The 20,870-nt window shown below is 42.7% G+C and overlaps 1 protein-coding gene across 2 annotated transcripts; it reads left to right on the forward strand.

Annotated features, from left to right (window-relative positions):
* Positions 1-524: 524 nt before the first annotated feature.
* ints2 (integrator complex subunit 2) lies at positions 525-20,492 on the forward strand. Of its 2 annotated transcripts, none has more exons than XM_061055896.1 (25): positions 525-830; positions 1,540-1,848; positions 2,702-2,840; positions 3,475-3,577; positions 4,451-4,564; positions 5,864-5,994; positions 7,413-7,583; positions 8,279-8,499; positions 8,670-8,795; positions 8,951-9,022; positions 9,346-9,460; positions 9,949-10,017; positions 10,415-10,549; positions 10,652-10,828; positions 11,205-11,319; positions 12,012-12,116; positions 13,394-13,558; positions 14,170-14,371; positions 15,942-16,067; positions 16,569-16,770; positions 17,206-17,487; positions 18,092-18,199; positions 18,347-18,452; positions 18,978-19,154; positions 19,780-20,492. In XM_061055896.1, the coding sequence occupies exons 2-25, from the start codon at positions 1,556-1,558 to the stop codon at positions 19,959-19,961; spliced, it is 3,636 nt and encodes a 1,211-aa protein (XP_060911879.1). In that variant the 5' UTR covers positions 525-830; positions 1,540-1,555; the 3' UTR covers positions 19,962-20,492. The 2 variants fall into 2 exon arrangements, with proteins under 2 accessions (XP_060911879.1, XP_060911878.1); XM_061055895.1 differs by lacking the exon at positions 525-830 and adding an exon at positions 1,010-1,157.
* The last annotated feature ends 378 nt before the right edge of the window (positions 20,493-20,870 follow it).

Below are 20,870 nucleotides of genomic sequence, written 5' to 3' on the forward strand. Positions count from 1 at the left end.
GGGGCCCTAGGCAAAAATCAATTGGGGGGCCCTCCAACCAGCGTTTATCATCTGGAGTGTCACTTTACTAATTTTCTTTTTTTCTCTTCTATAAACCAATAATTCCTCTTCATTTTTATTGGTTGACTTCTTTGACAAACTTTTGGTCTTTACAGCAATAACGCATGTAGCGTTTAGCAGGGAAAGAGAGTGAGTGCTGTCAGATGGGGCCCCCTAAGGGAGGTTTCCTACTGTTGTTGCAGAAAATGCACAATTTGGGCCACTGCTTTGGTTTAAATTTGTGAGCCCTCAGGGGCCCCCTGCAGGTAACTTGTCTTGCCTGTATCTAGTGAAAGGTGGTGTGAATTGTTGTTATTGGTTGTATTTTATGCATCACTTGATTACCCTTTTCTTTAACTCTGTCAGTCTGGTTCAGCTGCTGCAACTTTTACCCCCAGTAGTCACTAATTCAGTCCTGTAACTGAGAGGCATCATACTCATTCCCACGATGTGTCAGCACAGCCTGCAGACAGTCCGGGCTGCAGAGCTGCATCCAGTCAGTGTCAGAGCTTCATGCTGCTGACAACACACCACTCTCCTCACTGTCACACTGATTCAGTAGCTAAGACCCAAGTGGCCATGCGGGAATCATAATAGACAGGGAGGCACAAAAATACCAAGACATTTCTATGAATCTGCTGACAACAGGCTAGCACAGAGGACGAGCTTCTTTATGTCTTAGCTCTCCATGATAACGTTAGCTGTTGTCGGCACACACCCGAGTCCGAGGTCTGAATGCCTCCATGGTGACATTTTCTCTTTTTAAAAGACTTATCACCTTAATAAGTGAGGTAAGATTATTATCGTCAATTTCACTCATTTATATTGACTTGTTTATCCAGCAGAGGCGGACCAGGAAAGCAATATTGTCTGACGTGTTAGCCTAGCCTACTTGCTAAACTAGGCTAGGCTAGGCTACTCGATAAGCTAGGCTAGGCTACTAGCATGCTAAGAGAAGCTAACGGTAAAGTAAATAAAAGACCAGTCAGTTGTTAGCTTAGCTGTGAAGGCAGTGCCAGCTTTATCTCGGCTCCTTGCTTTCGCTGAGGGCGACCCATTAAACATTTCCGAGTGCTACTTATGGACTGATATATATTTTTAAATCAAGTTAATACAATGTAAGTAAACGTTATGTAATGATTTTGATACAGTTTAGTAATATAACAAGTGTCGGCTAACTTTAGCACAACTAGCATCAGTGTCACTTCCCCATGGCTTAACTGGCTGCTTGTTATGATAATAACCACTTTGATATTATGAGCTTCTGACCAACCAAACTTCTTGACAGATTAAGTATAAAACGTGTGTTTTGTGAGTGTAATATGTTGAATGCATTGTTTCTTTGTGACTGAAGTTTCCTGTCAGTTGTGTAAAGTTTCTGCAGCTTCATGTTTAAAATCATTTCATCCTCTCAACACACACACTGGATGGCTGTCCACGTCTTTAGCATTAAATAGCATCAGATGTATCTGTTTAAATGTTTTGCCTGTTCCCTGAAAGGTTTTTCTGCAGAGAGATGGCAGACAGTGCAGGGCTGCAGTTTGTCAGCCCCTATGCCTTTGAAGCCATGCAGAAGGTGGATGTGGTGCGTCTGGCTGCTCTCAGTGACCCAGAGCTGAGGCTGCTGCTGCCCTGCCTGGTGAGGATGGCTCTATGTGCTCCGGCTGATCAGAGCCAGTCCTGGGCTCAGGACAAGAAACTGATCCTCCGCCTGCTCTCTGGGGTGGAAGCTGTCAACTCCATTGTGGCTCTTCTGTCTGTGGACTTTCATAACCTGGAGCAGGATGCACGAAAGGAGCAACAGCTAAGGTATACCCACTTCAACGTAAAATTATAATTACTACAGTACAGTAATTATGATGTCTTAAAAAGCAGCTGTTTTTAACCAAGATATGCATTGCTATGGAGTTGAGTTGTTCTTCTACCAACACCAGTCTCTGAAGACCTCCTGATATTCCCCTAAATGCAGTATTGATGATTACACTTAGTGGTGTAGTGCAGGGTATACACAGGTATACGGAGTATGCCCACTTATTTTTCAGTCTCCATAGGGTATACCCAGTTGTAAATAATAACCGAGTACTTGAATTGCAAAACCAATGCATTATGTAACTTGTTACAACAAAATCAAATTGCATCACTATGTAGTTGTCTGTCGGCCAGTTGTAGTTACAACATTTGCTCCTCTTCTGTGGCTCATGTTGATTTCATAACAGTCCCTATCTCCTTAAGTCAAGCAGCGGAAGTTGAATTGTTCATGTGCACTTATAAAATGTTTAAAGCGAACTAGACATGTCACTGTTTATAACAGAGGCAGTCTATCCTCTGCTGAACTGGCCCCTTAAAAAATAGTATAGAGTATAGTCACTCTTTCAGGCACCACTACACCACTGCTCATGCACCAGACTAATACATCATTTATTTTGCCTTGTGAAAAAAATCATCTTGTTTTGCCAGAAAATACTCTTCTTCAGAATAAGAAGGAATTTGTCTTGGCAATATAGGCCAGGTACGTAATGAAGGCATAGAGCTGTTAAACGATCTTACTTTTTTAAAACACTTGAATTGGATTGGCACTCTTCAAGCCCGTGCAGAAGCTTAGGTATCAAATTCTGTATTTGACCTTCTCCAGTATAATCACAATGCTCCATCACCCTTCCAGGCACAAGGCAGGCGGGTCCAACGGAGAAAGTATCCTGGTGTCACAGTTACAGCATGGTCTGACGCTGGAGTTTGAACACAGCGATCCCCTCAGGAGACTCCGTCTGACCCTCAGTGAACTCCTGGCCATCATGAACAAGGTAAGGTCAAAGGTCCCAGTATTAATCAGCACATCATTGGACACTGACACCATGATCTAACTCAGATTAAATTATACATGCTGGTTTTATTCTTATATGAAATCAAAATAATTGCACCATGACAAGACAATGAAGAATATGTGCTGAAAGAGGCAAACTAATGTCATTAATAAAACCTGGAGATGAAGTTGCTGCCTGTTGTTTCATATAGAGACTTGGAATATATATCTTAAATGATTGAATGTTGAAAAACAGAGTTGTCAAAGTACTAAGACACTTAAGTACAAAATACAGAGTACAAAATACAGAATATTTAGAAATGTCTTACTTGTAGAGTTGGATATTGGATGACAGAAACAGGTCAGCACAGAGTTCTTTATTTAATTAACCAGGATTACAGTCTGTCACTGATGATGTGCATGAACCAGTATGACATACAAAGTCAAATTCTGTTCATTATTTGATTTGTTTAGTGTGAAAATTAATGAATCATCAAGTTTTTCATGCAGCACATCCCCTCATTGAAAACATCAAAATGTAAAATTTCAGGAAATGAAACAGTCCAGCCGCTCTCACAATGATGATGTCCTGATGTGATTGATTCAAGTCGTCTGTTTCTCGTGTTGTTTCTCAGGTGGCAGACTCAAATGGAGAGTTTTTCTTAAAGTCGTCCGAACTCTTTGAAAGCCCTGTGTACCTGGAAGAGGTTGCTGATGTCCTTTGTATTTTACAAGCAGGTACTCGACTCATTTCATTTCGTCTTTCAGTCAAAGCCTTTTTTTCTAGCTTAGGCTTTTTTTAGATATTGGGTTTGGATATATATAAATTCTGCTTGATTCCCTGTCTATTCTCTTATCCACAACAAAAACACACCCGACATGGTCCGTTATAACATCTGGTGATTCACATACGAGGAGGCTTAATCATCCTAAACTACGAGTGCTAGACAGCATCATTATTAAAACAAATGCATCAGAAGGCTGAGAAGCCTCACTTTTGACATGACTGTAAAGCAGACCTCTAGCTCTCTCTCTCTCTCTCTCTCTCTCTCCCCTTTTCTCTCTCTCTCCCCTTTTCTCTCTCTCTGTCTGTCTCTTTCTCTCTCCCCTTCTCTCTCGCTCTCTCCCCTTCTCTCTCGCTCTCTCCCCTTCTCTGTCTCTCGCTCTCTCAGGAAGGTCATAAATATAGTCTTAGTATCGTCTATGTGTGAGAAACACTGTAACTAATATTTTTTGGACAAGTTTTCAGATTAATTGGATATATCAATTTATAACTTGCAACACAATTGAATACTTTGTTGAAATTAGGTAATAATAAATAATAACATTTCTAAATATATTGTGATATCATTGGGGGTTGAAAATAGCTACAAGCCTGACATATGACTCTGTGGTGAGTGAACAGCAGCATGACAGCCTTTAAACTTTGTAAAGCAGTTCTTAAAAATGGCCAAAACCACAACACTGTGAGCGAGGCCGAGAGAGATGAAAGACATGGAGGGCAGAGTGTTCTGGGCAGCTTGAGGCGGAGTAGTCTGTTAGCTGCTGATGCAGACACTCTCTGCTCAAATGATGAAAGTATTCACTGTGTTTATTCTCTCTCTCTCTCAGAGCTGCCTTCCTTGCTGCCCATCGTGGATGTGGCAGAGGCTTTGCTTCATGTCCGCAATGGAGACTGGTTCCTGTGCCTGTTGGTCGCCAATGTCCCTGACAGCTTCAGTGAAGGTATTTCATCTGTTTCATAACACTGCACATGCTGTCAGCTGATAATACGAGACAGAGGGCCTTGTTAATTGCCAGTACCAGCTTCACATATTTTTAGGGGAATGCAGAACCTACAGAAGCTTTCTCTGATAGTTGAGCTATCATTTTAAAGACAGTGTTACTGTGTAGCCATCACATATTTTCTCCCTGAGTTGTGTCGCCTCTGCTCTACTTCTGGCCATGCCACACTGGCCTCAGGGGTGCATGTATTTGTCTCTGATTGATGATGGACATTATTGTCTCGCTCTGGCTCACAGAGTGCACCATCTTTGCTTTCAGAGATGAAAGATGCATTATCGTCGTCTCCAGTGCCTCCTTATCACACAGAGGGCCAGAGCTAAGTCAATAGCTTTTGAGAGCATTTATGTGCTTTATATGGCAGTCAACATCAAGGAGTCCTTTTGGCCTTGTTACAGGAACATACCTTGTTTTGTTGAGTTGAAAGTGAAATGAATTGATCAAAGGGTGTCGTGTTGGAAATGGCTCTGTCTGGAAGCATCAAGGTTTGTCATGTTTAACCTTAGCTGATCCCCAAACCTGACTCCTATCGCTCTTTTAGGCTGTACAGAATAACCCAGGAGTGGCAGAGATGGAAACTAATACTATTTCAGACAGTCCTTTTAAACTGTCAGCTGTGGGAAAGTACAAGGAACATGAAATCAGCATGTTGAAATGCTCTCCGCTGGCTGTTAAATCCTATTAACAGGAAAATAAACAAGTCATACTTCTACAGTTCAGGGTCTTTGTGGAGGAACGCGCCCTGACCATAACCAGATAATGCAGAACTGCTGCAGTGTTACAGTCTGTCAGGAATAAACAGAACAAATGAAGATTTAGAGAAGATTTACATCAAAAGATTTACGCGACACACAAATAGAAATGTTTTGATTGTAGAGTATTTATTTTGTTCATTGAAAAATAAATTAAGGGTTTTAATTATGTTACCGCGCTGTAGGAAAATTTATTAATAAAAATGAAAATAAACCAATTTCAAGCATTGATAACTTAATTTAAGTAAATTCAGTTGTCCAAATGTAAATGATTATTTTTTAAGGTTTATTTTGGGGCTTTTTGTGCCTTCATTTAGAGATAGATCAGTGGATAGAGTCAGAAATCAGGTCGGAACCCAGTCCCCCCGCTTGGAGGACTATAACCTCTGCACATGGGGTGCGAGCACTAACCACTAGGCTACCGGTGCCCCATAATGTATATTTTTAAGGGTGTTACAAACCGTCTGAATGAGCCTTTGTGTCTTTGCAGTTTGTCGAGGTTTGATCAAGAATGGAGAGCGTCAGGACGAGGAGAGTGTCGGTGGTCGACGTCGGACTGAAGCTCTGAGGCAGCTGTGTCAGATGAACCCCTCACAGGCCCTCAACATCAGAGCCATGGTGGTCAGTTAAACTGTTAATAATAATATTATCACAGGATACTAAACAAACAGCATCATCTACACTTAACCCAAAGTTTGTCCACTTAAATCTCAGAGTTCATCAAAGCTGCTTTATTCTTGTGGGAACACATTACTGCTGAATTAATTCTTACTCTTTAATTATTCATGAAGAAACTGAAACTTTTTAGCACAGTTTTTACCCTCTAATCACTCGCTGTGAAGTGCTTTCATTTCAGGATGTTTGTGTTTCAGGTTGTTGACAAGTTGACTAATAATTTGCAGAAACATGGTTGCATAAAAAATATCTTGTGACAGTAAAGTATTTATTATAATATATGTCTTAGATGATTTTGCATTTAATCTTTACTTCAATGGTAGGTAGTCTAACAGTCATTATCCATGCTTGTCTCTTTAAAGGGAGTACATCAGGGCTTTTCAACTCTTATCGTTCAGGGGCCAAATTTTCAGAAAGCTAAGGACCCGGGGGCTAGACAAGCAAGCCCACCACAGCAGTACACTGTGTGAAAGCCGTTTTTCCCATCAACAACACCAGCTTGTGATAGGCTGCGAGCATGGGACCAAAGATGTTCTATTAAACAGGAGGGCTTTGCTGTTTTTAACACTTAATAGAGGCAACAATGACAGTCATTCACAAGGTTTCCCTCCTGTTTATTATTTATTTATTTTTTATTTGTAAATAGAAATGATCGGCGGGCCAGTCTGATGTCATCCGTGGGCCGGGTTTGGCCCCTTGGCTGCCAGTTGAATAGGCCTGGCGTACATGGATAAGACAATCTCTGTCTTACATCTATCCTACAGAAGATGTAGGACAGAGATGTTTATATTAACAGTAAAACAAGTTACCACTAGAAAATAGTGTGACAAACAGGAGGTGTCATCTACACTGATAAAGAGAGGATGATCAGCTGGTTCTGACGCTTCATAGAGAGTTTGACTTTATTGTTTTGATTTACTCCGACTACACTCATCAGCCCTGTTCAGACTGCTGTTGATATTTACACCCCTGTGACGCTTCACCTTAAATCTGAATGTTGCCGAGGCGTAATGGGGGAACAAGTGATCCCCCCTCTGTACTGCCTTCAGAGGTAGTAACAGAGCAGGCGTTACAGAAGTGACTGTTTCAGCAAAGTCACCTGCGGAGTGTAGTGCTGTGTGTGTGCATGTCTGACTGTCTGTTTATGTAGAGCTCACGCTGCGCCGTGCTTCTGCAACGTCGACACGCAACAGAGTGGGACACGAATATTACACTGTTGCGTCAGCAGGACTCGTACTCATATTTAAAATGTCCTGAGAGGGGTCAAAGTAACACATAACTTGCAGGGATTAGTGACACTTAAGTATGATTAAGACCTTATTAATGTCATGCTATCATTTGTGTTGATTTTGTTTATTTCCCAGGTGGAGGAGTGTCACCTGCCTGGTTTGGGTGTGGCTCTGACTCTGGACTATAAACCCGATACAGCGGACGAGGCAGTTAGTCCGCTGGTCTCTTATGTCAGCGGACTACTGCTGGGCACCAACAGCAAAGTCCGCACATGGTTCAGCATGTTCATTCGCAATGGACAACAGGTGAGGGACGAAGGGATTACTCTATATCTTATTATTGTTTGATTACATACACGTGCATGTGACCTAAACCGTATTCTGACCTTATTTAAAATCTGAAGTTGTGAGGACAAAACTAAAAAGTACTAAGCAAAAATGTTCAGACATATTTATGTAGTTTATCAGTAAATAGGTTCATATTTTTGTTCAGAAATTCAGTGTTTCCCACACATAAACGATACCTGGGCAGTATATTTCTGAACGTTTTTAAATGTATATATAAATTGCCACGTGCACAAGAGAGAGAGCGAGAAAGAGGGCAAAAGAGAGAGAGGTCAGCTGTCCTCATGTCCCTCACGATAAGGCACTGACTGAGATGCATTGCTAATGTCAGAACTGAAGCTTCTTATGCCTTTGTTTTATTTATCTGCAGCTGCTTGCTGCAGATGATGTCATGCAGTCTTAGTTTATTATGATTGTTGTGATACTTTATCATCAATGAGACTCCTCCTACGAGGATCACCTGATGTGATCATGTGTTTGTTACACAAACTGAAATAAGTTAGAAAATAAAGCACAATTAATAGGTTACATATACAAACCTAAAATAAATAGCGTCATTCTGCATTTACCGTACATAAACCCTGACTGGTTGGAGTCCTAATGTAAGCACTGGTATGGAAGCAGTTGACTTCTAACTTTCCCTTGTTCCCTCTCAGAGAAAGCGAGAAAGCAGCTCAGTGCTGTGGCAGATGCGCAGACAGCTGCTGTTGGAGCTGGTCGCCATCCTGCCCCGCTCACGTAGCACCCACGTACCTAATGACAACGGTATGGAAGTGGACGGTGGCTCGGGGTACTCTGGACTCAGGGAGGAGCACGTGGTGAAGGCCAGCGCTCTGCTCCGACTCTACTGTGCCCTCATGGGCATAGCAGGCCTCAGGTAGGTCACAGATCAGCCCTCCTAATATTTGAAGGTTATGTAATTATAAATCTGATATTTGAGTGTCTATTTGGTTTTGTTTTGTAAACAGACCTAGTAAGCTTGTTGAAGGTGTTGATAGAAATGTAATAAGATGACGATGATAATATAATCAGTGTGATTCCTCGCAGACCTACAGATGAAGAGGCGGAGCAGCTCTTGCAGTTGATGACCAGCCGGCCACCAGCCACTCCTGCAGGTGTTCGCTTTGTCTCTCTGTCATTCTGCAAGCTGCTGGCCTTCCCCACTCTGGTCAGGTACGTAAAGCTAGTCTTTGCATCTTCTTTGGATCACAAGCCTTATTCCACTAACAGAGGACTTAAAGTTAGATTTGTCTGCCAAACCTCTGCATTTGATACTGCCGTTTAGTTCCTTACAGTGGACATTATTCTCTTTGTGTGTGTGTGTTCAGCACTCCAGAGCAGGAACAGCTGATGGTCATGTGGCTCAGCTGGATGATCAAAGAGGAGGAATATTTTGAGAGGTAAGAGAATCTACATTATGATGATAATGAAGCATTTTCTGGAGTTTTCTGCAAGTGTGAAAGCCCTGTATGATAGTTTTTTTTAACTGTTTGATTTAAGTCCACAAAAGCATAAATCATCTCAGAGGCTCAAAAGACTATCGGTGACTAAAGGGGCACAGTAATTGAAGGCTTTTGTGTTCGTCTGTGTGCATGTATGTGTGTGTAGGCTAATGTGACCAGCATCATCAGTGTATTCAGTTTCTGTCCTGTAGGATGCAGGATTGATGACAAGTCTGTGTTTTTTCACTCGCCCTGCATGCATACGTGTGTCCTCCTTACAGTGCTGCGGGCGTATCTGCTTCTTTTGGAGAGATGCTATTACTGGTTGCCATGTATTTCCATAGCAACCAGCTCAGCTCCATTATCGAGTTGGTGTGCTCTACTTTGGGGATGAAGGTAAGGTGGTAGGTGGAAGTAAGGGTGGGAGGGAGGGAGGGAGGGGGTGATCAATACATCAGTCTGGCTGACCAGCTGCTGGCCCCACTCTTCCTCTGCAGCAGCAGTGGCTCACATAAAGACTGTATCCCTGATGAAACATTGCAGCATGCACATATCTACAAAGACACTCTATACCCTGTGGCCAATTTGTTGTTTTATGACTTATTAAGTGCACTATTGTTCCTGCCTGTGTACTAAGTAGTTTCCCTGTCTCAGTGTATTTTCCACTAAGATGTATAATGTAATTGGATTTAGAGCCCGTTTATTTCCTCCCCCAGGGCAATCCTCTCAATTCAACGTTGAGCCTGCCATGTAGAATTTTCTTATAAAGTATGAAATGGAAGGTTAACAGAATGCAGCTCTGTTGCCTTCAGGTTGTTTTCACTCACAGTAGACCCACCATTGTTGATGTTCTCCTCCTTTTTCTTGCCCGTGTTCAATCACAGATTGCCATCAAGCCTAGCTCACTGAGCAAGATGAAAACCATCTTCACACAGGAGATCTTCACAGAACAGGTACGTACATTTGGACTTGGTAAATGGACTTGAGCTTGCATAGTGCTTTTCTAGTCTTCTGACCACTTAAAGTGCTTTTACACTGCATGTCACACCTACACATTCACACACTGATGATTTCTAAGTAAAGTGACCATAAGAAGTAACTTATCCGACAAAGCAGCAGGAGCTGGGGATCGAACCCCTGGCCTTCTGGTTGAGATACGACCAACTGAGCCACAGCCACCCCAGAATTGCAACACTTAGCTCATTGAAAGACCCAAATATAAATTAAATTTAAATAAAGTTGTTCACATTCTCACTTTTGTGACTTTGAACTGTTCTGAATGTGTAGGTGTTTGTTTTTCTTTTTTTCTAATGTTGCTTTTTGGATCACTTGCTTTTTTCTGGTGTGTAGGTGGTGACGGCACATGCAGTGAGAGTGGCAGTGACCAACAACCTAAGTGCAACCATCACCGGGTTCCTCCCCATTCACTGCATCTACCAGCTGCTCCGGAGCCGATCCTTTACCAAACACAAAGTGTCCATCAAGGTAGGACCTGTGCATTTCATGAGAAATAACTGCTGGGTGTGTTTTTGACTGTTTGAAATATTTATTTTGCCCTGTGGCGCTCTCCTTGTGTGCATCTTGCAGGATTGGATCTATCGACAGCTCTGTGAGACCACCACCCCCATTCACACCCAGCTGATTCCTCTCATCGACGTCTATATCAACTCCATCCTCACTCCAGCGTCCAAAGCCAACCCAGAGGCCACCAACCAGCCAATCACTGAGCAGGAGATCCTCAATGTCTTCCAGAGCTCTGCTGGGGTGAGTCAGCCTCTACTCTGAACTCTACTCTGAGCTGGATGCAGAACACCCAGACAGATAGCAGACTTTTATCATAAATCATTTAATCGACTGTAAAATCTGGGATGTTGTGTCTGACATCAAAAGTATTGATTGACTGAAATCTTTAATATTTTATCAGTGAATTGTTGAATTTCATTTTTCCACTTGATAAGAAATTATTATGTCTTATTCATAACAGCATTTTAGAATGAAATGGAAATAAAACAGCATCCCATTGCCAAGAAGTTAACCAGGTTTTTAAGGATGATCGATATCCATTGCTCACTGACGATTCAGAGCTCCTTTAAGCTGATCTTCTCTGACCTCTTGTGTTCTCTCTTTCTCATTCGGTTAGCAAGGGGAGGCTAGCCGAGGAGGACGACAGCGCTACTCCATCACCACCCAGCTTCTTATCCTGTACTACATCCTGTCTTATGAGGAGAACTTGCTGGCGAGCACCAAACAGCTGGGTGTGTACAAGACAATAAATGTGTTTCGTATAACTCTGGGCTTTTGGCTCACTTTCTCTCCATTTCTTATTTTCTCATCAACTGCCTGTCTAAAGTGCTATCCATTGTCATCTCCACTGAACGGAGGCGTTGTATTTGCGACTGAGTGAATTAGTCAGGCGGTTAGAGGAGAGAGGCAGCTTTTTGTCCTCTGTTAAGTTCTAGGAGATGCTCTCACTCTGGATGTGAAGTCATTCATCCCTTTTCTGAACGTCGGCCACTTCTTTAAGAATAAATTGGGACGGCTGACAAAGAGCCAAGCACAATTGCTGCCGAGGCTGAGCTAACTAGGACAGCTGTAGGTTAGACTGAGCATTAGCAGTTAGCCTAGTCAGTGTTTATTCTCTCCCATGACGAGCTCTCCTCTTGCCCTTCATTAGGCCAGATTTATGTGAGGGTTTATGCCCATCTCTTTAATTGCTCTGTTTACCCAAGTGCTCCCGCAGCCTTCAAGGAAGGAGTAATGAAGCCCATCAGCAGTGGTAATGAACCCACGTCAATGAAAAATCACCTCTGCTCCTCTAAAAGATCGCCACAGCAGCTTGGGCGTCCTTAAAAACACTCATGCTCTGTTGTGTCCTTTTCTTACTTCATGTTGTCACCCTCTTCATTGTCTCTTTGCTTCACTCACACCTTTGTCTCTTTTATCATAGCCCTGATGCAGAGGAAGCCAAAGTCCTACTCAGCAGCTCTGATGGACCAGATCCCCATTAAGTACTTGGTTACTCAGGCCCAGGGTCTGCAGCAGGAGCTAGGAGGTAAGTTATGGACGTAATGTTTGGTTACATCTTTATATCCAAGTTTTAATGTATTAATGTAGTGTTGTATACTCAGTATAGTTGTAGCCTCTCATTACATATCCCAGTAAGTATCACTGTTTGTCTTCCCACAACTATATTTTCTCTGCATATATTAACAGCATAGGAACATTTACAGGAGCAATCAGTAAGATGTGTAGTGAGTGAAATGATAAAGGTATCTTACTATCTGATCAGACATTAAGGAAACATGTTATGTTGAAGTGCTGGCTTCTCTGACAACAATGCAGCAGCTAGTATGTCCTCCTTCAAACTTTAGATTCTGGTCCTGAATGCTCTGGATTTGTTTGGACCAGAGAAGGTAGGTGGTTTTAATCCACCCCCACACATCCGTTTTGGACGCCCCTCGGTTTGCCAGATATGAGAGCAGTTATCAGGTCAAACCAACAGGTGTTGCAGTGATGGAAGCGGGCAGGAGAAGTGGTTCAGATAGAAGTGATTGTACCCGACCTAAAAAGCCTCTGCATGTTTCTAATAAGCTCCATGAGCAGAAACGTGCTCAAACTAGGATCAATATTGGAGATGCTTTTGAAAAATGGAGAGAGGTTAGAACACAGAAAGGTTTACAGACCGATGCAGAGCTGGATAAACAATGAAGCTTCAGTGTCCACCACATGGCAACCTGTGTGAGCATCGACTCTAGAGAGGAGGGGGCGGGGGGAGACAGCGCTCTACAATGATTTGAATGTGGACTGCAGTACCCATTTTAAACACTAGGGGTCAGAGATACATACTGCTCCTTTAAAGTCAATGCTTCCAGTCATTCAAGTAGATCACTCAGAGTCAACCACATTTTGTCAGTCTGCACTAACAGCACCGACTGAAAGAAACTTATTAAGTCTTAAAATGACCCCTCTGTACAAACAAAGTTCGTATTGGTAATAACACTTAATAAAGCGTGAATCAGTCTCAGAGGGTCACGTTTTCTCTTCTGCTTCTAACTAAGCTCAGCTCTCTGAAAAATAAGATCCTGACGAATGATGTCTTTAAACACAAAGAAATGTTTCATATTTGACTATTCAATACAAAGATTTGACTCGTATTCAGCTATAAAAGCTTGCCTTGTTACTTTTTAATGGGACTTGTGTGATTGGGGGGAAAGAGATGCATAACACTTCCACACAAAAGCAAGTTAAACTCAAAACCACACATTTTTTATGGGTTGTAAACTTAAAAAATAACCGTCTCCCTCTCTCTCTCTCTCTTTCTCATTTCAGGTCTGCACTCTGCCCTCCTGAGACTGCTGGCAACCAACTTCCCCCACCTGTGTCTGGTGGAGGACTGGGTGTGCGAGGAAGAAGTGACTGGTACTCTGCCCCTACTGAGGAAGATGATGCTCCCCAGCAACACCTGCAGATACACCCAGAGCCAGCTCCACCAGGGTAAGGAGGGTGGGAGTAAGGGGACACTACAAAGATCTCTCTCTCTTGATATAAAGCAGCATCTGTGATACCAATCTGATGCAGTGTGTACCTGAGTAGTGAAATCAGTCCCTTAACATTAAGAGATCTTAATGTTGTGTAATACATTTACAGGTGGAAGCTTTTCCCTAACAGAAACCCCGTATCAATGTTTAATCCTTCAGGGGTTTAGAGGATTATGCTGTAATTGGCTTCTCCTTAATAAACATCCTTGAAAACAGCAAAAGTACTCCAGATAATCATTTGGACACACCATTATGGAGCCTAAAGCACCATACACACACATTTTAAACACATTATATGTTTTAGTTTATGTACATAAACACAACTGTGTGGTTGAAATGCATCCAGGGGGCATTTAAATGCTCACGCTTGAATTACAAACTTCTTACGAGAAGGGCAATAAATGAATTATTAATGAAAAGGAAAATATAGTAAGGATAGAAAATGATCTCGTCTGGTAGTTGGTAGTTCTGGTGGTGTGCACATTTGGTTTGCTTATGGCAACATAACAACACTCCTCAACTCATGACTTTAAATATTTAATCATCTTTTTCTCCCCCGCTTCACAGCCTTCCAGAAGTTACCATCCAGTAGTCCCAGGCTGATGCGGATCCTGGAGCACTTAACCCTGCTGTCCCCTGGAGACCTGATCCCGTATGCGGAGGCCCTCACAGCCAGTATGGCTCTGCTGCTGGAGCCTGCCGTGCCTCGACGAATACTGCAGACCCTTAACAAGCTCTGGATTGGACTCAACACCGTGATGCCCCGCAGGTACATGCTGTGACAGCGTCTAGTGAGAATACAATTGAAGTTCACTTTGGAGTTAGACACTGTAGTATAAGGATATTAAATTTGTTGACATTGTGACATTTCTGATCCTGTATTTGATCATGTCTATAAACCCCTCTATTTCAGCCCTGCTCAGAACAGGCTGTTTCTGTGTCTGTACCTTTAAATATGTAAATGAGCTGTGTCTGACCACGCCCCCTCTCTGGGAGGGCTTGGGTGACTCTGACTTTCTCGCTCCATGTCATATTGTTTACGTTGAGAAGGCAGACTCAGAGGGCAGAACAAACACCTAGCTGTGGGAGTGTCACCCACCTGGGGGAGGGATTACTGCCCTTTGTGATGTCATGAAGGGAAAATCTCCAAACGGCCTGTTTGAGCACACATTTTCTGAAAAGTGGAGCAGGCAAAAGACGGAGAGGATGGACTTTTCTCATCATTGGGGGGTTTGTAGACAGACTAGAGACACATATTAGTGTTAGAAAAACATGGTGAAGTGGACTTAGCATAATGTGACCTTTTACCTTTTTATTATTATTATTATTTTCCAAGGGAGACCTGGCCAAGACAGTCAGCAGCTAAAACACAAAGTTACAGACGGAGACAATTGCCTTTTAAAGATGTACTTTATAATATAAAATGATTTCTAGCTGATTATATTTCAGTTGGTTTCACTTCCTGTATCACTTGACTCTGCGTTGCCTCCCTCAAGACTGGGTAGATTTCCTGTGAGACCGAGTAAACGGATTAAAGGAAGAGCTGTGGAACAAGACTTGTTGTCCTTGACCCCGGGCTGCTTGCTCAATGATTATTGTGTGAATAGATCAGAGGTATTGAACCGGGCGACTCTGTCAGTGTGTGTGAACTCTGCAGACAGGAGAGGGGGTGACCCTCACTGTGCCCTGGGGTCCACAGAAGCATAGTTACCAAAGCTCTGAGCCGACATGCCATCGATCTGAACGAGAACTGTAACAAGAAGAGCTCAGGGCGGCACAACTGAGGAAGACTCCATGAGGAGGAGATGTAAGGGATTGATGCCTCCTCCTTCTCGTTTCCCCCACTCCCTCTCGTAGTATTGAATGATGCATAGGGCTGGACCTGAGCCTCTGGTGGATCATCTGTTGGAGAAGGGCACGAGTGCCAAATTTCACACAGATCTAGTGATTGATGCAAGCAGCAGGAAGGCTAAGAGCTCCAGGAGTACCCTGCTGTTTATAGTTTAGTTATGCTCTGATAAGATGAATGAGGAATGCTGCCACAGGCTCATTTATGTTAAACTGAAATACTGAACTCACTGAACCCCTCCTAAGGTGTCCCAAGTTATGTTTTAGTCGCATTTAATTTTTTCTTTCAATAGATTAAATCCATTGTGTAATCAGGTGGGCAGTTAATCATCTTGATTTATTAAATATTAGACTTCATTTATGTGTGACATCTCCACTTTGAATTCAGTTTTTTGATCTTTGAGGCTGCAAAGGATAAAACTTCACCCTTTCATGTCACTTCGGAGTAAATAGTGTGATATAAATGCTAAAGTGATGCGTCTGTGTTGCAGGTTGTGGGTGATGACGGTAAACGCCCTCCAGCAGTCAGCCAAGCTGCTCCGGCAGCATACGTACACCCAGAACGACCTGATGGTGGACCCTCTCATCGTGCTGCGCTGTGATCAGAGGGTGTACAGGTAACTACAGGGCAAATTGTTAACCAATGTACATGGACGCACAGTTGAGTTTCTGCGTCACACAGGCTGTTTTTGTTACACACAGACTTGATCACACGTTTGGTGGAGTGTGTAGGTGGTCTGTAGATCCCTGTGGACATACGTTTTTGGCTGCATGAGTACAATCTGTGAAGACATACGCAGATAACCAATTTTGAACCGAATCTTCCCACACAGTTGACTGCGGTTATTTTTGGGAAATACAGGAATAACAACAGAAGACACCTTGAGACATAATCAACTTTAAAACACTTTTATTTTCATGATTTAAGGGATTTTTTAAAAATGTAAACATAAATTGTTTGTACACAACTATATATATTTCCAATCATGATGCTTAAAGAACTGAAGCCCCTGTGGGAGCAGGTTTTCCTGTATATAGGTTTTAAGGACTTCTCTTGCCCCCTGGAAGACCCCAGAGCTCAGCAAAGAAAATGACAGATTTATATATTTTTTTTCCAGATGTCCCCCTTTGATGGACATTGTCCTCCACATGCTGAACGGCTACCTGCTGGCCTCGAAAGCTTATCTTCACTGTCACCTGAAGGAGACAGCCGACTTTGATCGTCAGAGCCTAACCGTCTCAAACCTGGGCGCTCCAGGGCAGCCGGAGACACCTGAGGTCACCAGGGAGGAGCTGAAGAACGCCCTTCTAGCTGCACAGGTATTTTAATCACTAACAGACACAGTATTACTATATAAAAAAACGTAACATTTTTTTAAAACTCTCAGCCCACCTTCATGTTGGCTGCTGCTGCGACAAATACTTTTCCTGAGAGGAACTTCTTCTGATTTTGGTTTACGGATTTGATGTTGCCAAACGGTTTAAAGTCATAACACAGACACTACAGAGCTATTTTATTGCTCATAGTTAGTCTAGGTCACTCTAGGTGGGATGCAACTTGTGCCTACAACCTTAATTTAGATAACAAATGACGTGAGCAAAACATTTGTATGAAACAGCATCCATTTCACTGCATGAGGGTTTGGTATAGAATAAAACCAGAAATAATCCGGCATTCAATTATACCAAAAAACATGTAAGATTACATTTCACACTTATGATTCATTGTAATCATTCGTTTCTCTCTGACCCCAGGACAGCGCAGCAGTCCAGATCCTCCTGGAGGTGTGTCTGCCGACCTCTGAAGAGCAGCAGCTGGGGGCCAACACGGAGAGCCTGCTGAGGAGCATCAGGGGCCCCGTTCCAGGGAGATCCAAACAGGGGAGCCTGGGGCCAAGAGCCACGGGGAGCATGGAAAACGGAGAGCCTGAGGGATGCCTGCTCAGCGACCTTAGGGAGGTGCAATGTCTCATCTGCTGTCTGCTGCATCAGATGTTCATCGCCGACCCAAATATTGCCAAGTTGGTGCACTTTCAGGTAACTCAGTGAGGACAAGATCGAGACATTGTGAAGGCTGGCAGCTTTAGAGAGTCAGCGATATCAAAGAGAGTGTTTTTTTTTAACGAGGCTAGATCCAGGACCAAGAGGGTCTGGTGTGCTTCTTGACCCTTTGGTGTTTATCACAGCCTCTCTGACATTCATGCATGACTACATTATTTTGAATTTCTCCCAAGTTTCACCATTAGAAAGTAATGATATCATGCAAATGCCCTTTTTGTGAGTAGTTGAGTTGATAGTGCCATATGGCTGAAAATACCTTCCAGTCAGTTTTTAGAAAAAAGAGCCAAGTCATGCTGACCCCATTAGTCATCACATTCTGCCATGGCTTTAGTGGTGAGTGGCTGCAGCTCTCCCACGAGTAACAGCCGGCCATATGGTGGACTTCATCAAACCAATCCCTCCTCTTTCACACTAATCCGCCCTCGTCCAAGCACAAGCTGCTGTTTGCATTCAGCGCACTAGTTTAATGTAACGCACTGACATTACTACATGATTGTTTTCTTAACTCGTTTCTTATCATTTTTGGGTTTTATATAAGATATTAATTTCCTGTTTCTACCCCTTTACTCTTCTCTGTCAGGGTTACCCTCAAGCTCTGCTGCCTCTCACTGTGGCAGGCATCCCCTCCATCCATATCTGTCTGGACTTCATCCCAGAGCTGCTGGCCCAGCCCCAGCTGGAGAAACAGGTGAGCCCTCCCTGCTCCACTACCCTCCTCTCTCATCTCCTCTTTTATTCCTGGCTTTCAATCATAGACTCGCCCTCCTCTTGTGCCAAAGTATCTCTTTACACTGGTGTGTGTTTTTTTAAAGAAGATGTGAACATGTCTCTGCAGATCTTTGCCATCCAGCTGTTGTCGTACTTGTGTACACAGTACGCCCTGCCCAAGTCTCTCAGTGTTGCCAGGTTGGCGATCAGTGTCATGGGGACCCTCCTCACAGGTCGGTGGACTCTTTTACGATAAATATGTTGTGTCTGTCATGGCGGCCGTCTCGACAAGACACGTCCCCTTACAACTATAAAATTACAGATTTCTCTGGCTTTGGTAACTGTTGGAAATAATAACGGTAATGTAAGTACTCAACAACAAAACTATATGACTTAAATAATGTAGATATTTTACTGTAAAATATGAAACCTTCGGTTAATGGTTACTTATGAACTGTCTAGTTTCTTCATTCCTCCTTCATTAAGGATACTCAGCTACATTATTATTACAATAAATAAAACTATCTGCATCATTTGATTTATCACTGAGGAAAGAAAGAGAGGAACTCAGCTCATATGTATTAGATGAGGTTTTCCTGACAGCATGTCCTGATATTGTTTCCCTTTATTGGGCTGCCATCCTCTGGACTCTGGCTGTTATTACATCATCCTGTACCGTTTGCATCAGCCTATTGGCCTCTGTGGTTGTTTATGTCACTCTGGTGTGTACTTGTCTCACTGTGTGTTTTGTCTTTTAGTGCTGACTCGGGCCAAGCGTTTCTCCTTCTTCATGCCCATCCTGCCGTGTCTGGTGGCGTTCTGCCAGGCGTTCCCTCCTCTCTATGATGATGTGGCCGCTCTGTTAGTGCAAGTGGGCCAAGTCTGTGCGTCGGACGTCGCCACCAAAGCCCGGGACGTCGACCCTCTCGTTGCTCGTAAGTGCTGCCTTTCTTTAATTACAGCTTTTCTTTGTTTGTTTTTTACATGTTTTTTACATAGAAATCAAACAATCAATGAGGCTTTATAACAGTATGTGAAAGGGCACGCCCCATGTACAGAGGCTGCAATCCTCATCGTAGCGGCCGTTTTCTACGTGTCACCCCCCCCCCCCCCACACCCTCTCCACCCAACATTTCCTGTCTCTCCTCAGCTGTCCTATCCAATAAATACACTCTTCCAGACTACAGATTATGTATAAAGTGGGTAGATTCTGAAAAGTGACATCCATTTATTTATTATGTATTACTCACCATGGTCACCACGACACCATGTGCATGAACGGTTTAGAAACTGCCAACAAATACAAAGTGCAGATCAACTAGATGAATCACGCTTTGAAATGCAGATCATAAGAGTATACTTAAAGGAGCGCTGGTTCCTTTCCCACATTTCATTCCTTACTCTCTCTCCATGATTTCCGAATCTATCCACTGCCCTACCTCTCCATTAAAGGCACAAAAACCCAAAAATAAATCTTTAAAAAAAAAAGTATACTTAAAAAGAATGATCAATGTTCAAGTGGTAACATGAATAAGAAGTTTATCCTTCCTGCTGCCTCAGGCCTGCAGTATTTGAAGGAGAAGCCGCAGGGAGCCGTGGCGTCAGGAGGGGCATCATCCAAGCTCACTTTACCCCAGAGGACGGCAGAGGAGCTGGGCGGTGCGGACCCGGACGTCCAGCTTTGCTACTGCGTAGAGGCCACCTTCATGGACATCATCAGCTCCACCCTCCACGGACTATAGAGCAGAGGGGATTGTTATAAAGGAAGAGGATGGACCGGAGTTACATTTTCAACAAATCAAAGCCTTCCACTGACCGACATTAACACTCCTGAGAGAGGGCTACGTTCAACACACATCTACTCATGTTCAACACACAGACTCTGAGTCGTGTCGCCTCGTGTCTTCAGACCATGAACGGTGTAACGCTCATAATGTGCTCATCGACCACATGCTGTACAGGATACTCACTCTGGGCTCTTAAGTCCGGGCAGAGGTCGCGCACTGACCTCCATCAGGCTTGTTTCTGACACTCTGTAAATAAAGAATTTCGCTATTGAATTAGAAAACGTAGGTTAATAATGGGCTCCGTTTGTAGAAAGTAAAATATTAAAAATGATTGAGGGGTCCATTTTCTTGACCTCAAGGCATATTTTTCTAAGAGCTACACGTCGACCTTTTCATCAGCCGATTTAAAAAAAGGAAATGATGCCTTCTAATAATATGTAGAGCTTTTGTACTGTACTTGTTTGTAATAAAACAAAAAAACAACAACTTTGGAGGTGTAAAATGATGTAATGAATAAGTGATGAGTCAGTATACTGACAGTGCAGTTCAGCAGGTAAGTCCTTCACATCATTTCATTAAAACAACTAACTTTTTGACGGTATCATGTAAATTTTTACATTTAAAGATGATAAAATACGACATATTGTCCATATTATTTATTTAAATGGAAATATTCAGATTTTTCTGACCAGTCCTCTGGTTCTTAAATATTATAATATACATTACATTCAATTTTACTAAGTAAATAAAGATAATGTCTCTGTAAACATTGTTTATGTAGTTTTTACCACTAATTTATTTATCTTTATATATTTATTTCAGTTTGAGACGGGATTAATAGAATTATGAGATTCAACGAACTTT

Source organism: Labrus mixtus, chromosome 14 (assembly GCF_963584025.1).
Source record: "Labrus mixtus chromosome 14, fLabMix1.1, whole genome shotgun sequence".
Taxonomy (NCBI): Eukaryota; Metazoa; Chordata; class Actinopteri; order Labriformes; family Labridae; genus Labrus; species Labrus mixtus.

What these genes read in the sequence shown, in the direction of transcription:
- ints2 (XM_061055895.1), top strand. An exon ending in TCCTGGCCATCATGAACAAG is followed by an intron (nt 2,841 to 3,474) that starts GTAAGGTCAAAG and finishes GTTGTTTCTCAG; the next exon opens with GTGGCAGACTCAAATGGAGA. An exon ending in GGCGAGCACCAAACAGCTGG is followed by an intron (nt 11,320 to 12,011) that starts GTGTGTACAAGA and finishes CTTTTATCATAG; the next exon opens with CCCTGATGCAGAGGAAGCCA.